The sequence below is a fragment of the Alligator mississippiensis genome, chromosome 16, assembly GCF_030867095.1.
Source record: "Alligator mississippiensis isolate rAllMis1 chromosome 16, rAllMis1, whole genome shotgun sequence".
Lineage (NCBI taxonomy): Eukaryota > Metazoa > Chordata > Crocodylia > Alligatoridae > Alligator > Alligator mississippiensis.
This window is the reverse complement of record NC_081839.1, coordinates 11,510,360-11,528,914: the sequence shown is the minus strand read 5'-3', so window position 1 is coordinate 11,528,914 and position 18,555 is coordinate 11,510,360. Positions and strand designations below refer to the sequence as shown.

Below are 18,555 nucleotides of genomic sequence, written 5' to 3'. Positions count from 1 at the left end.
ACTGACTGGGATCCACTTGCCCTGGGGACTGGAAGGAATGAACTGAAGGCTGGTAAATAGCTCAGTTTTGGTATTCAGCCTGGGTGCTTATAGTGTGCATTATAGCCAATGGGCTTATACCTTTGTTATAAGTTAGACTGGAGGGACTAACACGGGAAGCTGGAGATCCCAGATATGCCCAAGGGGCACATGATTGCTTTTAAACTCAGCATGGGGTTAGGCTCCAGGCTCAGCTTGGAGGATGCTGGGAAAGGGGAAGCCTGAACCCAGGAGGAGTGAGACCAGAGCCCCTTGAGGAGTGAAGACTAAACCCATAAGGGGGCAAGATCTGAACCACTTACAGGCAAATCCAACCAGAGCCCTTGAGGAATGAATCCTGAACCTGTAAGTCTGTAAGGACTGCAGAAGGGGGAAAATCCTGAGTTTGTAAGGGGGCGAGACCTGAGTCTTACAGGAGCAAAGCCCAAGCCCGTGAGAGGTAGGACCAGACTTTGGTGGGTGAATCCTGAGCCAGTGAGAGGCAGAGATCAGAGATTGTGGGGAATGAGTCTGGGTCTTTAAGGAGAGAGATCTGAGATATGGCAAGTCACCATCAGGACCAGGCTGGCCTGAGGCCAAGATGGGAGTGACATGGGCCAGAGCACAGAGTCTAGGTAAGACACGGGGCCCCAAAATGCAGTGAACTCAGTAAAGACCTAGAGGCCTGAAGAGGCATAATATTGGACTGAGGCCAAGGCCCAGCGAGATGAGTAATGAGTAACATCTGCAAGGCATAGGCATGGCTGTAGGGGAGGTTGGAGGCCATTAAACTGCAGAGTGCCTTAATGCACTGACTGACAGTGGGTGAGAAGCCATGCTGGGTTCCTGGGGCAGCCTCCCTTTACCAAGTTTGACTAATTCAAGCAAGGCATGGCAGGCGAGAGGAAGGGGAGATATCTAGAGAGCCAGAGTAAAGCAGGGGCTGCAGGGCCACAAGGGGGCAAAGATGCTCCTGGGGTCCTAGATCTGCTACAGGTTCATATGGCAGTTGCTGGTGGGGACCCCAAAAGGCATGCAGCACCCATAACATGCAGCCCCTGCAATGTACAGGCCCTGGTTGCGCTGAAGTTGGACAGCCCTGGTCTAAACCACAACTATGGATTCTTATTCCCATGAGCTGGATCAGCTTTTATAACTCCTATGGCCCTCAATGGGTTAACTGCTTTGTTTTGCTCTCTTCTGCCCACGCTGCCTCAACCAGCACTTCCTCCTTTTTTACTTTCCCTCCTTACTCTTTGTAAGTCTACTTTATGTAGAAGCTCTTCTTCCTGCAGTCCCTTCATAGAACCTGATAAAGCTGCTGCTTAAAAAAAGCTTATTTTGTTAGTTTATAAGGTGCCAGCTAATCTACACTTCCTCCTCCAAGGTCATCCAGATTTGCATAAATACCTCTTAAGTACTAGTACATCATGCTTCAAAATTGGGTACGAATAATGCACTTAAACGTTTTCCTGGAGTGAGCCAGCTTTCTCAAAATCAGTGGTTTTCATGTGAGGACCCCTAAAAAAATTTGAATGGAGGTGCGGACCCCTTTGAACTGTAAGTGTGGATATTCACATACTTTTGATCGATCATAGTCATCTTTCACAAACCCCTAAGACAGTCTGTGGACCTCCAGGGCTCAATGGACCACAGGCTGAAAACCACTGACCTAAGTTATTTCAGGCTGCATTTGAAGGAGAAAGAATGCTTTCTGTACTCCACATCTATGTCCAAGTTGAAAGGGTTTCTTGCTGAATCTTGAACATTTTGCACTTGGTTGCCTACCGCTTCCTGAAGTTTCCTCTTCCCCAAGGCTTCCCTCACTGCATTTGGGAAGTTCTGTTGCTTGCCATCACTTTCTGAAGTTCTTATACCATGTATAGGCCTGTGTGGAGCCTGACCTGTTCAATCTACAGTCTACCACTTTCAGGGCTTGTTTAGAAAGTTGATCATATCACACAAACTACATGGAAAGAAAGTTGACTTTTGACTAACTAGTTGGATCTTTGTACTGTAAACCTTGCTTCTTGGGGAGTTTCCCTGGTTAAATTGGCCACTTGTGTTTAAGAGAAGAGGGGTGCAGCTTGCAGTTTTGCTGAAGAATTGTTCTATGTGATGGATTTTTTTTGAAGATTTTTATTCTGGAATGCATGCATGAAAAGTCTTAAGTCTGTTGGTTATTTCTGCACTCTACGAATATGAGAGAAGAGGAACATACTGCTTCAGCATAAAAACACTGTTTTTCTAAATGCCTGTCCGACTTTGAACCCTGGTAGCATTGTTGCCTGGGGAAATTATACAAGTCCTGTGACCCTCTGCTTGGAGAGTAGGGGCTCAGATGAGAGGGAACAGAGGTAGGGTTTTGCTTATGTCAATCCATGCTGGGGAAGGAATAGTCCCACTTTCATGGCTGCATTTAAATTCTCTCTGCATGGGGGGCATCTAATAAACAAATGATGGGGAGGTTTGGAGATGATACTGGCTGGCATTTGTTTCATGCTGCAGGAAAGAGAGAAGGAGCAGTTCTGCTCCCATGCCTGTAACTCCTCCTTGCATTAGGATATCTAATGATGAGCAATGGATGGAATGACCCATCACTTTCCCAAGTCTTGAAAGTACATCAGGTGTATGTAAGGATTGAGGAGGGGGGCAAATAACTGTTAAATGTGGGCAGGGCATGAATGGGGAGAGCTGAGCTTCAGCTGGCTCCCTGCCCAAGAAGTAGGGATGGGGTTGGGCCATCTTAACCTTGTAAAGGAGCGATGCAACTGAGTATTAATGTAAATGATATTCAACCCCCCAAATAATAAAACCCTGTGAGCTGCACCCCCAAATTCCATGAATGCCCTCAAAGCCATCTTCTCACCATCTTTTAATGGGTGGAATACAGGAGCCCTCTTCCCCACCTTGTAAGGATTCTGAATGATGTTGCCAATGCGTAGATATTCTGATACTCACCAGTAGGCCTGGTGTCCAACAGTTCAGGAATGCCCTCCAACTGGCTAAATCCTTGGCACTGGAAGATTGAGGAAAAGGAAGCTGGGTGCTCCTCTTCAATGTCTGCGTCATCTGACCTGTCTTTCCCCAGTGGCTGATACATTTCCTGCTTTGAGGTCCCAAACAGCAGGAAGTGCTTAGGGCTAGAGCCTCTTCCTGGTCTCTGCCATTACAGCTGTTAGACAGCTCTGGGTTCACTCCATGGTTAGTGATGAAACAGGATTCCCAGTGACGATCAGAGATAGCTCCTCATAGCATAAGTACATCACTTGCTGGGCAGCCAAAACCCAGTTAGTATCCCAAATGTTCTTATAATGGGCTTTTAGGACCTTTGTCTTTGTCTGGTAATGATGCAAGTCCAGATTGTTTCCAAGAGTTGCCATCTCCACCACAATTCATTTGTAAACAGCCTGGTTTTACTGGTTCCTTCTCAGGGACTCTGTGCCCCAGCTGGAGAGAAAGTAGAGGACTTTGGCTTGCCTTCAGTTAGTGGACTGTTTCACTGACATCAGACATTCTGTGGTACCAACCAATCATTGTAGTGGTAGGTGAGTGAGCGGTCCAGCAAATACTGGCAACGGCTTGCTTCTCACTTAAGCTTTTCAAATGTTACATGCAGGGTCAGTGACTCCAGAGTAGTAGAACTGGGAGTGTGCCACAGAGGGGTCACTGAGGAGGAAGGATGGTGAAGCAAAGCACTGTGGGATGCTGCTTGACTAATCAATTACACTTTAGCAAGGAGAACAACGTAACCTGAAGCACTTCAAAATTATCCCTATTTCATTCAGAGTTGTTTTCAATACAGTTTGGGTCAAATTGTAGTGCTACCACACTGTGTATCATCACTGTTATTAAAAGTGTATGCTTTTAAACTACTTAAAGTGCTTTAAATGTTATATCCATCCATACCCTAAATACACACCCTTTAGTTACAAAAGACAGTCCATAATGTAAAAGCTTCATTAATTCAATATTTATACCAACAGCAACTGTGCATATGCCAAGAGCAACCGTACATAACTTATATCCTTTACATGTATTTAGATTTCTATATTAGCGTATATAGCAGTAATTTATAGCTTGTATCTTAATAATTATAGATTAGTTGGCATTAACTAATGCTTTTGTCAATCCAAAAACCCTCAAAAGATACCTAATTTATGATCAAAATATCCAACAGCAGGATCTCTTGCGTGAATACAAACTTTTTTTCATTAAATGCTAACACTTTTTGTGTAAATTTTCATGAAACTCCATTTAGTACTTGGTTCTCAAAAAGGTCAAGAAAAGAAGAAATCAGTCTTGAGGCAACTCATCAACAGCAGAATATAGTTATTTGTATAAAAAAATTCTTCCAGGGTATTTTTTTTTCAAACATGCAAGTTTTGGTGAAATTTTAAAGAGTCTTTTGGATTAATTCCAAACCAAAGAAAATGCAAACCAATTACATTGAAAAAAGACAAATTTAGAACTCATGAAAGATTAGGAAAAAAACAAAACAAAACAAACAAACAAAATTACCCCATGGGACCCAATGCAATCAAATACCACAAAAGCTAAGAGTTTAGCAGAATATATGGTTATGAAAACATACAACTTCATTAGATGAGATAAATATAAGGATGGCCAACCACCGTCACCTTCATTCCTTTAAATTCCTTAACTGCTCTCCCTATGGAAGTCTCAAACATAGCACCAAATTAATATATGTTGTTTTCATGCAATTCTCCTATTGTGAAAAGGAAACAGGGCAAAACTAGAGGAAACAATGTTGTGTTAATAAATACACCAGATAAGGAAGGGTCATTTCAAACTTACCACTTGAATTGGAAGCTGGGAGAGAAAGGGGACAGGTCAATCAGAACTTTTTCTTTTATATCTTGGTGTCTGGTAAACAGAAACAGAAATACCTGGAACTAAGATGTCTCCAAATCCTAGGAGTGAGAAAGGCCTATCACAAAGAGCCAAGGGTGAAGAGTTCAGTCTTGGAACTTTCAGGACCATTGGGAGCTTGAAAGCAAGAGAGACATGCTTTATAAAGAATTTCACTTATGTATTTACTGTATAGTGCGCAAGCCCCTCTTGTCATTCCTAGATCTATTATATAAGTATGCCAACGCTTGAATGGATTTGTATGAGCATTACTTTTCATTCTACTGACCACTAATGAAATATATTTAACCGCTGTATGGCACTGACCCAGAACAGCTGAATACCAGTACAAAACTAAGGTTTTTAGTGTGGCAAAAAATCACAAGTTATTCTACATTTAATCCAACTTAATTTTACATAAGACAGGCAAATTCCTGCGTTAGTTAAGAGAAGTCACTGATGTTTAGGTAAGTTGATAAACTCATTTAGAAATGCCCAATGGCCATGCTGACAGCCACATAATGACTGACTAAAGGTTCCTGTTGTATCTTAATTTTTTTTTTTATTTTTGCAAAGGTATTTTCAGATGTTCTGGAACAGCTGGTGATCTTAAGTACCCTATGAACTACAAAGCAGAAGCAGAATAGGACAAGATTAATAACAGCATTAAAAGAAAATTTCTTCACTTTGGCATGTTTAAAAGGAGAGCCTCCAGCTGAAGTACCCAGTATCTTTTTGTCTGTTTTTAATCACACCTACCCATATTCAGGGTCTTTTTGTCTGTTTTTAATTCACGCCTACCCATATTTTAGTCTCGACAAACAGAGCAAATTAATTTCTTTCCACTGAAATGCTTACAATTTAAAACATAAAAGCCAACTACACAGAAAGTACACAGTATAAGGGTGGCAGTTTATTCTTTCCTGGTCATCTAAATTGTCTTTTATGGTAGTCACATATCCAGGGGTATTTAAATTCTAGAAACATGGCCCTGCATATTGGACAGCTACATTAATGTGTAAACCAGAGCATATGCAATAGCAGCCATAGCCCCCAGAACTTGTAACTACTGGAATTAACCTCAGAAATAGAAAAGCTGTGTTTGTGTATGCATCCCTCTTTTGTCCCATACAGCAGTGCATGCACGCTCACGTGCGCATGTATGTACACACATTCCCACTTTGTCCCACAGCTGAGCGCATATGTGTATGCCTCTTTTGTCCCATGGCTCAGCCTGGGTGTACCCACACACAACCCTCTTTTGTCTTATACCTCAGTGTGTGTGTGCTTGTGTGTAAATATCCCTCTCTCATCCCATAGGGTGGGTGGGGGTGTGTGTACATACATCCCTCTTCTCCCATCGCTCAGTGGCCAGAGCATTCACCTGGGAAGCTGGAGGTTCAAGGTTCTGGTTCCCTTCACCCAGATGGGGTTTGAACTAGGACATTTTTACTTCCCAGGACAACACTTTAACCACCAAACTGTATGTCAGGTGTGGTGCCAGCTGGGTACTTTTTGCAGCATCAGCCTAAGTTTGGAGGTCTGAAAGGAGGCAGAGTAGCAATGGTCTGTACAAAAATCTACCCTATAAAAGGTATCTACTGCCTAACTTGCCCAACATGGAGCATGGCTACCTCGTGTTTGATGCTGGGGATGGATTGGGGATTCTGTTGGAGTATCAACCACCCTACTGCACCATGGATTCGATGACTAAACTAGCCAAGCTGGTCTTGGAAGTGGTGTTAAGAAAACCCAGTCTTAATGGCTTGGGTGACTTCACCATGCACACCAAGGTTGGCTGAAGCAAGACTTCATGATCTCTGTGACACTCGTGCTGTTTTCCCAGGTAATAACTGGACTGGTATGTGAGGCAGGACACAAGTTGGAATTAACATTTTATACCTTCTTAGAAACAGGGATTCTGAACAATAAGAGTATACTGTCATGGTTGGACCATTAACCTTCCAAAGATGGAAATCCCTGTCTGCTGAGGCCCGTTTGAGTAGACCAGTTCGGTTGGCCTGCCCACAGAGACTGCTGGAGCTAGTGGGATTCAAGAACTCTCTGGGGGGAGACTCTCTTTTTTCACTGACCTTGACAACAATGTTGTTAATATTCTACCATTTTGTATAATGACCTGGTTCATAGACACAATTACACCCAGGTGTCCATTCTTACCCCTGCAGTGGCACAGATCCCCATGGTATATAGAGGTGATAAGGCAGTTAAAGCAGGAAGGTTGGTGCTTTGAACCCAGGTGGCTCATGAACTATGCCAAAGTTAGCTGACTGCAGCACTGATCACTTTTAAAGGACTATGCCATGGCAGTGGCAAAAGCAAAGAAGCTCCTCTCCACTGCCACTGCTTCTGCAAAGTGCCACCCAGTGGAACTGTTCAAAGTGGTGAATGGACAGGTAAATCTGAGTTATCTCTGCCTGGAAATGGAGTCAACTACAACCCTGTTGTGATGAGTTTGTGACTACTTTGCAGACAAGAGTGTTCATATCCAGCATGTCTTGGGGCTACCAGTTTATCTACAAAATCTGAATTCAGGGTAGAGGAAGCCTGTTTTTCTCTGTCCTATGTGGATCAATTTAATTGTTGTGGCTCACTGATGCAGAGCATGTATTTAGGTTGAAGGGGAAACATGTATCCAGTTGTGAAGTGGATCTATACCTATTCTAGCTTGTAAAAGCCAGATGGGGGGAGGTTGGGGCCACTGCTAGAAGGGGTTATCAATGCCTCCCTTTGGGAAGCAAGGTGCCAACCATTCTTAAGTCTGCAATTGTTGGGCTGTGACTCAGAGGGGAAAAAGAAATCTTGTGATGGTGACTTCCCATCTAGCTATTTCCAATTCCACTTCCAATCTTCTCTTTTTGGGAAATGTAACTGAATAGGTGGTTCCATGCCACTTCTAGGAGCATCTGGATGGTATCAGATTCCCAAACCCCCATCATTCTGTCTTTCATTCTTGGTATATTAAGGAAACTGTGTTTGTGCTCCTGGTTGATACACTTTACCTGGAGATCGACATGGGAAACTGTACTCCAATAACCCTGTTAGATTCTTCAGTGGCCTTTGATACAGTTGACCATGAGGTACTAATAATGCATTTATTTGTGGGACTGTTCTTAGTTGGTTCCATTTTCTCCTTGTAGAAAGGTTCCAAAGGGCAGTGATGGGCGAGTGCTTATCATTGCTTCAGGACCTCTCCGTGGGTCCCCAAGGATTCCATCTTCTTGCCCCTCTGGTTCAATATGTATGTGAGGTAACTGGATGTGATAATGCAAAGACCTGGAGTGAGATGCCTTTAATAGGCTGGTGAAACCCAGTTCTGTTTTTCTTCTTCATTTGACCTAGGCCATGCAGTCTCAACCCTTACCTAGTGCCTAGCTCCAGTTGGGAACTGCATGCAGGTAAACTAAGTGAAATTGAAACCAGACAAGACAAAAGTAATGGTGGCTGCCAGACCTCATAACTTGGGAGAGGATAGAAACATTTATCAATGAAGGGTTCAGCTTCTCCTTGTCACTTATATTCCCAGCCTGAGGGAACTGCTGGATCCTTTTACTGCACTTGAATTTCCAAGCTGCTGCAATGGCTAGGAGCACCATTCACCAAATCCATCTGATGAGAAAGCCAGATTCGGGTTTGGGTCTGGCCATTATCATTCATGCTTTTGTAACCTTGTTACAATGTGTTCTACCTGGGGCTGTCCTTGAAGACAGTTCAGAAGCTGCAGCTGGTGCAGAAGGCAGCGGCTCACTTTCTGACTGTGGCAGGTGACCAGGAGGACATTACTTCAGTGCTCCACAGTTTGCACTGACTTCAACAATTTTCTGTGCACAATTCAAGGTGCTGATTTTGACCGATAAAGCCCTTAGAAGAACAGAGATTCCTATATACTTAAGGGACTATCTTCTCCCTCGTGTTCAACTGTGATCCCTAAGATCAGCCAAGAACAACCTTCTGCAAATTCTATGTGTGTGCCAAGTTCATATGGCAAAACTACGTGGGAGGTTACTCTTGCCAGTCACCCCATAGCTTTTAAACTCCTTCCTACTTGAGGCCCATCAGAGAACAAGCCTGGTTGTCTTTCAGATGCACTAGAAGACTTTCATTTGGGAAGGCTTTTAGCAGGTGCCTTGACTTTTCCCACTTACACAGATCTGTCTCTGGAGGCAAGTACTCCAAAAGCTTAAGGGGGTTGGTCCTAACCAGGAATTCCTGGTGTGTGCAGGTCTCCTCAAGCCTGAGGAGCCTCTGCTCCAGGAAGGCTGGAAAACACCAGCAGCTTCACACTGCCCAGGCCCTTCTGCCATAAGCAAACACAACATGGGAATGCAATATAGCAGCCCAATTTGCTACTACCTTCTGTTGCAGCCACACATTTGACCATTGGTGGTGCCACAGAACATATGGATGTCTGTTTGTTTTCACTTTGTGCCACCTTAACATTTTTTATGAAGGCACAAAAGTGATATCTACTTCCATCCTTAGAATATATTTAGTAGTTTTATACCAATTAAATCTGGTTTAGGGCAAGCCATAATTTTAAAAAAGGACAAAATTAGGCATATTAATATCAATGATGATATAAATTATTAGGTACATTTTTATATTTTCTTGCCTTATTTAGCAAACTTTTGAAACTGAGCCAAGAAATCAAGTATAAAAATCCAGATTCACCTCAGAATCTTTGGTCATCAACCTTGAACTATGGTTCTTGCTGAACGGCCTATCTGCAGATGAACCAAAATTAGTCCTTCTTTAAAACTTCATTTTTAAACCTAGGTAAGAAGTTGTTTTCCCTAATAGGTTCGCTCCCTATGTGAGACTTCTAAGATTTTGGCACTTAGTACATTTAAGATTAATACTTTTTTATTTTAAATATTTAAAAGTTGGTCAATTCTGAATATTAGATTATTTTGTTTGATATGCTTTACCCATACTGTATGAGAGGCAAGGATTTTTTGTGATATTGTTCATTGGAGTACTGTATAGTTGGGAGAGCTTTTGGACAAGCTTTCTGGCTTCAAGTGCCCTTCCTCAGGTAATCTGGGGCATTGCCAGATGTTAAAAAACACCAGTGCTTTACTGGAAGAGCAAGAACATTAGTCTGACCCAGCATCTGTACAGACTGGGTGCTTCAGTGAGGCTTTTTGGCGCTTCAATCAGCTATTAGATAAAAGTGCCAAAAAGCTCCACTGAAGTGTGCGATCTATATAGATGTTGGTCAAGCTGAGTCAAACTAATGTGATGCCTCTTTCTGGGCATGCACTGTGCTTGGTGTGGGGGCAAACCGAGCTGAAAGTAAAGCACTGGTTTTTCTTTTTTTTTTTTCACATCTATAAGCAGCCCTGAAAGCTTTCCTCTTGTACACACTTCCTGGACCATCAGAGTTACAGTGACACTCCGACCCTATATTGTCATATCATTCATATACAATTCGTATTTAAATATTAACACCTATTAAAATTTATTTTAACTTATTATTTTGGAGTATTTGATTTTGGTAGGACAGTCTGTTCAAACCCCACTTGGTCTGCAGAACACCCCTGGGCTAACAATAGCTCTCTCTGTCAGTCAACCTGTATACAGAGTCATTGATGTATGCAGGACTATTGTGTCTAGAACAGAATACCCTGGGTGCAGAAGTACTAAAAATGACCTATATACGTCCAGAAAACAGACCAGGAAAGAACAGAATGCCACCCGTAGATGCTTTAAAAATGTGCCAGTTCAAATGCATTGGATTCCCATAAAGCACTGCAGCACTTTATATTACCAACTGAAATGGTTGAGACTAGCTGCCCTAGTAACTTTATTTCAGTAGGTCTTTGTTTGACCCTTTGAGAAGTTGACAGATTAAGAGCTGAGTGCTAGTTTCATATTTTCAAAATGCATATAGTACCTTTTCATGAGTAGCAGAATCAGATGGGCCTGCAGCCACTTCTACCATTATACTCTCCCCAGTCTGAAAGAAAGAGGGAAAAGTGTAAGCTAGCATGTCAATTGGCAGGTCTGGAATAATTTAAGAACGCACACAAATGTACTCTGTTGGGCGCACTCTGCTCTTTAAGCAATTTGGATTGTAGATCGACTTTACCTACCTTTGTCAGGAAAGGTGTGATAAATACAAAGAACACATCATATATAAAAAGAACCAGCAGGAGTAAGGTGCAGCCCTGGGGAAAAGATAAGAGCTTCAGTGGATATTGTATATACTATACATTAGCTGGTAGAGAATAATTTGTAGTTAGCAGTATAAGAATAGTGCATCAAACATTTTCAAGAATTATTCAATCCACTCAGTTATTTCTCTTAAGTCAACACTGCACAAATATATCACAAAGAAAGATCAGTCCCGCTGTACACAGCATATTAAGGAAGTGATCTTCATATACAAAATTATACAGTACTTCCGGAAAGATGCCAATAAATATGTTTGTTTTGTGAAGTTTAAATACATTGCAACTTTGATTTTTTAGGAACTGTGTATGAAAGGCAGTAGAAATTCCTTGAGATAGCAACACTGCTCAGACCAAACTATACTGTGCACTGATGGTAGTTCTGCACAAAGTCAAAACGCCCATCTTCCTAATCCTGTGAGAAATGTTGCTAATTACAACTACTATTAATGAGAGAGAAAGTTCAGTTTGAACCAGAATGATCATGTAGACACAACATATAAAAGAATGTGTGCATTACCCTTAGAAATGAGAATGAAAGGCAGGCTGTAGGACAATAAGCTGTAAGGCAGTCTTTATGTAATGCAGAAACCCTTCTTGAGGGTTCGAGATAAGCAAAGCACACTGCATTCTCCCTGCCTGTTTGTGCATTCCAAACAACGTGAAGACTGTCAGCATTTAAAAAGTACAATGTACAGATCATAAAGAGAATGTGCATAATTGGTACATAATCTTCAGAGACAAATTAAAGCTTTGATACTGAAGCTCTCAAACATTTTAAGGATTGGATTAGATGTAGAGAAGAACTGTATTTAGGGACTGAAATTTAGAATTACAGATTTTTTCCTTTCTCTCTCAGAAGTTATGGGTAATAGTCAGAGATCTAAAGGAATATGATGGCAACAATGGAAAGGGCAGTAGATTGTACATAAAAATTCAATACATTTTTAATGTCTATCTAGAAAAATAATCCAACTCAGCTGATTAGACTAGAAAGACATCATGGCTAGACTTGGTCAAGGGTTTCATTTGTTTGGCTCTAGGAACCTAAGAACTAAAGGAAACTAAAAAAGTGATAGATAGATAGATAGATAGATAGATAGATAGATAGATAGATAGATAGATAGATAGATAGATAGATAGATAGATAGATAGATAGATAGATAGATAGATGAAGTTGTTAGTAATTGTTATAACACAGAAGAGGAGGAATTGTAGAAAACCAATAAAGGAAGCAAAAGAATAGTAAAAGTTAATTTTAAGAATATTGATAACTTGTAATGAATTATGTGACCAACCATTTTTTTTGCACTACTACATTATAAATACGCAATTATACTAAATCCCTTGTAATTAATTTTTCCACAAGTTTCTGCAGGTACACAGAATCACAGATAACAGAATCACCAAGTTAGAAGGGACCTCACTTCCCTAAATAAATACAGGAATAATATTCCTATTAAATGCTTATCCAGCCTCCTCTTAAAAACCCCTCCAGTAAAGGAGATTTTAAAACTGCCCTGGCAGTAGTGTAACTGGAGATATGTGTGACCTGTGCACCAGCTGCAGGTGCCAAGTTGGGGGGCTGCTGCAAAAATACCACCTTCTTGTGCCAGTCTCCCAACCATTGCCAGCAGACCAGCAATGGCCCCAAATGCAGAACTGCCCAGTTATGCCTCTGTCCCCTGGGCAGTCTATTCTACTGTGTTACTGTTCTAACAGTAAGTACATCTTTCCTGATCTAATCTAACCCTGCTTTGCAGCAGTATAAAACCACTGCCGTGGTCTTCCCCTCTTCTTTAGGATAGACTTTCAAATATTTGGAAATTGCTATTGTCCCCCACTGATCTCATCTCCCCAAGCTAAACATAACTAAACTTTCTCAACCTTTTCTTGTATGGCTTGCTTCCTAACTCCTTTATTAGTTGTGCTGCCTGCCTCTGGATCCCCTCATTTTTTCCACATCTTTCTTACAATGAGCCAGGAACTGTACAAAATACTTTAGCTGAGGTCTAACTAGTGCTGAACATGGTAGATGCCTGTACTCAAGCGCAGAGGCTGCTCTGTTGCACGGTATTTACCATGGTCCAGCCATCTCGTGTATCAGCATCCCTGCACTTCAAAATGGCAGCAGGGGTACTTGAACTAATTCGTTGAATGAGCACCCCCATCGTCATTTTGAAGCATGGCATCTTAATACACGAGACGCTGTGGTGCTTTAATTAAAGCAACTCTCGGACCGCTCTAATTAAAGCACCAATCTCCCCATCCCCAGAGCATGTGTAAAGAGTGCCCAGAGACACTATCACCTTTGGTGTCTTATACCTAATACTCCTGTTGATGCAGCCCAAAACCACATTCACTTGTCTGTGCACCTGCATCACAACGATACAGTCACCATACGTCCCAGGCAAACCAGGACAGTCCTGATTTCTGTAGTCCAGTCCCTTTTAGCTGGTCAAAAGCCCCTGAGTTGAGTCTGACAGGGATGCAGAACAGCCATAGTACCCTCTTGAAACCTGCTAGTCTGATGTGGATCCCTTTGCTTGTGGTTATTGAGCTAATGACATAGTCACCTGTAGAGTACCCGCCTCAGAGGCGGCCACGGTACTCCCTAGCAGCCACATTTGTCCTGTTTGCCCCCACTCTGGCCTCCCTGGGTGTCACCCTGCTGTTTTGCTCGCTACACCTTGATGGAAGAAATGATTATCCAGTTGGGGAGACTGCCCTCAGAGATCAGTATGAATTTTCTGTGCTTCACCTGGCCCTGCTCAACATTGGGCTCAGCCCTATGCCTTGAGCAGGGCTCCTCTTACTTAGTCCTAGTTAAATTGGCTAGTTTACAGGCAGCCCTCAGACTTATGACACAGTTGGTTCCTGAAAACCGTTTTTACCCTATTTTCACCAAAAATACCCCAGAATTTTTGGGGCTCTATTTTAGGAAGCAATGTCTCTGAAAAGGACTGAGGCTCATGGTGGATACCCATGACCAGAAGGGGCTACTGAGATCCTTGGATGCACAAATAAGGGAACACTGAGCAGGAACATTACTGTAGTTTTTCACATAGCATAGTCACCACTTCCTTCTTGGATAAAACATGCATCCTGTTTTCAAGAGGCAGAGTGAAGGAAAAAAAATTCTTGCCAGTAGCCTAAACATGGACAGCTGCAGTAGGGAGCAGCAACACTGTGGTTACTTCATTAACCCTGTAGCTGCTGGCTGGCTGTGGAGAAGTCTTCCCTCAGTACCAGCATCTGCAGAAGAGGCCTGTCCCAGTAGTAGCTTGAAGGTGTCCCTTCAATATGTGAAGTTACTCTCCCTTTCTTCCCCCTCCCCCCATTTCACTTTATTGAAGGAAAGCCAGCAGCAAGGGGGTTAACTGAGCAGCCACAGTTGTTGCTCCCTTCTACTCTGTCTGCTTGCGCTTATGCTGCTGGCAAGCAAGGAAATACAATGGAGCCATGCGTGGGAACACCTGAGCTGAGTCAGTAGCAGCTTGTGCAGCTCGATCCTCTGCTGGGGAAAAGAAAAAGTAATGCTGCACATGCTGCATAGGGGCAGTGCAGTGAGCATGTGGGGCTCCTATTGTCCACAGCTGGCAGCGTGGGAGTCCAGCAGTAGTTTTATTAGGGGTGGTGGGGTGAGGGGCAAGAGGGGAACCAGGCCCAGATGCTGATTTAGAAGCAGTGCCAGAATGGCAGCCTCTTGAGAGCCAATACCTCAGCAGCTGCAGCTAGGCTGGAAACACAGATCTGGCTCTAGCCCCAGCCCAGAAGCATGCACAGTCCTTAGCTCCATCCATAGCCTGGGAGCAAGCACAGCCTGTGGCTCCATCCGAAAAAATCAGGAGCATGCACAGCTTCCAGCCTCCATCTTCAGCCTCAGCGTGGGAGCGTGCTCAGCGGTAGCTGAGCAGCATGCACAATGCTGGCCACTAATGCAATTTCCTTGCTTAGTATACATGTCCTAAATTACAGGAGCTAATTTCTGGGAAAATGGGGCATGTGATACGGAAGAAAATGAAACATTTGGTACTGGTGTGATTACCATTGAAATACTGTACCCAGTACTGAGTCCTACAATACTATAAATATCTAGATGAATTGTGGAGTTTTGAAAAGAACCACAAGAATAAACTAAAGGATTTTTCTTCTCTTAGAAACTGAAGAACCTCAGTCTATTCTGTTTAACAATGCAAAATTAAGTGGTAATGAGAGGTGTAAGAAGCCAGTTCTGTGCCTTGGGTGGTGGCAGTACACAGGGCAGTGGCTGCTGCTATTTTTGTGCCCCCTCCCCATCATGCAAATAGCTGCTTAGCAACATAAATGTGATAAAAGAAGGCTCTTCAGCTTAACAGACAAAGGTCTAACTAACACTTCCAGCATAATCAATGGAAATTGAAGCTAGGCACATTTAGATTAAAAATAAGCCACCCAATTTTCAGCAGTGAGGGTATTAGCCACTGGATCTACTTAATAAGGATTGTGGTGGATTCTCCACTGCTGGAGGTGATTAAATCAAGAGTGGAAGTTTTTCAATAGACGTACGCTCCAGTTCAAATGGGAATTGATTCAGTAGAGCACTATGGCTTTTGTTACACTAGACAATCACAGTTTTCCCCTTCTAGCTTCATAATCAATGCACTGGAAAACTACCAGAGATTAAATAGAGATTATTTTGTTTCAGCAGCCAAGTCTACAGAATCAGAGGTCACCCAATTTTGTTCAAATAGCATGTCACAAACCATTTTTTAAACGTCTCTGCCTACATTATATTAATTAAATCCCCCTCCCTCCCTCCACAAATTTAGAAGCAGAAACATGTTTCTCAACCAATATGTGCTGGTTTAATTACAAACTACCATTTTATGCACCATGTATGAGCTGGCCCTTTATTCAGGGTTTTGTATGTCTCCATACCTTGAATGTAGGTAGGCGGATTGTTTTCAACATGTAAAGACAGAAGGCAATTCCTAGAGCATCTTGCAGGACCCAGGCCCACCTACAGAAACAAAAGTGTTACTTTCCTGAAGCAGGCAGTAAGAAATCCAGCTCAGTCACTCACAGTTAGGATAAGAATAATCACTAGGCATCAGTTTAGGACAAAGACTCAGGCATGCCATATTGCAAATTCACTGATTTCTTTTTTTCTCGTTGAAATTAACCTATATAAATAAGCTAAAAATGGGTAAAGATGTAATATGTACACTTCATTTCTTATCTGATAAAAATAAGTATTATTTTAGTAAATAAGCTGAATTTTGTTTATGCCAATTATGCTTATAAAAAGAAACTGGCTTTAGCACTTTTCCCTTCATATTCTAACAATACCCTAAAAACCTGAACATTAAAATTGTCTCAGAAAAGATATTACTATTAAACATTCATCCCCTTGCTGCAACTTTCTCAGAAACAGAAGTCGGTACATTTGTGAGTTAGTATCGCATGCATTATTATCTAAGGGTGTGAACACCAACTCTGAGAACGTGGTCTTCATTGTAATAGGACTGTGGTGAAGGCCCTTCTTGAGTGAGTCATTAGTGACCTGCATACAAAATGTCAATGGCACACTCTTCTGTTACATCTGTAAAGCAATCTATCCAGCTGCAAGAAGATAGAGGTAATGGACCTCCTTGCCATCTGGTGCAACAAATGCACCCAGTGCTCCTTCCAAAGGAGCTACAGCAACCAGGCCATATATAAGTGTTTCACTTTTGAAATAGCTGTTTGGGGTACAAACATGATTGACATCAGTCTTGTAAGAAGTCCAAAATGCTGAATTATAGGCTCATAGACAAGCAGAACTGGAAGGGACATCCGGAGGTCATCTAGTCTAACTCAGATGCAGGCTTCATTCCCTCCCAGGGCATAAAGCATGTGGATGTTCTGGCCCCTTTCCAGCCACACAGCAGCATTGTGGGGCTGCAGCTGCTGCGTGGCTGGGCAGGGGCTTGAACTTCCATGTGCTCTGTGGCCTGGGATGGAATGGACCTGGAGCTGGCCTGACAGTAAGCAGAGGGAGAGAGGTGGGAGAGGGCAGAAGCCACAGGGGGAAGAATCTGTTGGGGGGCAGGCTGCAGCTGCAGCTCTGACTCTGGCTCCAACGCAAGCTTTAGGCCAGAGTCAAAGCCATAGCAGCTATCTGCTTCACCCCACTTTGCACCCCCCTTTGTACTCAAATCTAAGATGAGGGGCTCCCATCCCACCATGTTGAATGAAGAAGAAAAACTCATCTTGGATTCAAGTAAATACAGTAGTCTATAACCATGCAATTTACAACCCCCCTTCAGGGATCTGAAGACTTATTAAATCCTGCTTCACTTCTTTTTTATGGACTAAATCATAGAATCATAGAAGTAGGGTTGGAAGGGATCTTGTAGATCTTCAAGTCTGACCCCCTGCCCGGGCAGGAGGAAAACTGGGCTCAAATGACCGCAGCCAGGTAGGCATCGAGCACCTTCTTAAAGACCCCCAGGGTAGGAGCCAGCACCACTTCCCTTGGAAGTTGGTTCCAGATCCTAGCCACCCTAACTGTGAAGTAGTTCTTATGGATGTCTAATCTAAGCTAAATAATCTAGCTCTTTCAGCTTTTACTTGTAAATCTTATTTCCCAGACCTCTAATTATGTTTGCTGCTCTCTGCTGGACTTTCTAATTCATCCACTCATTCCTCAAGTGTAGTGCTCAAAACTGGACATACCAGGTCCACCATTCCAAGTACTACACCTCACTAGTGCTGAACAGTGTGGAAGAATCACTCTTCTTGAATTCTCCTGAATGTAATGGGATTTTTTTCTGCAACAAAAGCATGCTGTTGGCTCATTCAGTTTATGGTTCACAATAATTCACAGGTCCTTTTCTGCCTTACTGTAGCTTAACCAAACTACGACATGCAACAAACTAATCCTCTTCCTTACAATGCCCAGGATCAAATTAAATTAGGGGTGGGCAAACTATGGACCATGGGCTGGATCTGGCCCATGAGGCCATTCTATCCAGCCTATGAGGCCCCTAAAAAAAATTAGTAAATTAATATTTATTTGTTCCTGGCTGTCTGTCAAAGCTGACAGGAGACAGGGGCAGTAGGACCCAGGGGGATCCCTTAGCAGGACTAAGTAGCCCAGCCCTTCCCTACCCTCAGCCATTTCACTCTCTTCCTGCCCCCACTGCTCTGGCACCAGGTGGCTCCTGGCTGCATTGCCGGACTGGAGAGCATGGGGCCACACAGGTACGTGTGTGTGTGTGAGCACAGGGGCAGAGGGTGTGTGTGCAGAGAGGGCAGAGTGTGTGTGTGTCCATAAGGTGAGTCCCACATGTACACTCCACCATACACACGCACCCACACCCCCCTTGCTCTGCCATACACACAGACCCCATACCCCCTCATGCCCCAGCCACTTTCACCCCCACATAGCCCCCCACAAACCCCAGACCCACCCTTCTCCACATACCCACACACCCACAGCCCCCCACAA

At 43.0% G+C, this 18,555-nt stretch overlaps 1 protein-coding gene across 3 annotated transcripts in view; it reads right to left on the bottom strand.

Moving 5' to 3' along the window:
• SPPL2B (signal peptide peptidase like 2B) overlaps positions 1-18,555 on the bottom strand; it is a 157,300-nt gene that overhangs the window by 46,792 nt on the left and 91,953 nt on the right. For 2 of the 3 annotated variants that reach the window (XM_014599846.3, XM_014599847.3), the window contains exons 9-12: positions 16,002-16,083; positions 11,004-11,078; positions 10,805-10,867; positions 4,929-5,028 (exon numbers count right to left, since the gene is read on the bottom strand). In XM_014599846.3, coding sequence (XP_014455332.2) covers positions 4,929-5,028; positions 10,805-10,867; positions 11,004-11,078; positions 16,002-16,083 — 320 coding nt within the window. Of the gene's footprint in view, positions 1-4,836; positions 4,852-4,928; positions 5,029-10,804; positions 10,868-11,003; positions 11,079-16,001; positions 16,084-18,555 lie in introns of all 3 variants that reach the window. The other variant, XM_059719606.1, reaches the window with a different exon arrangement.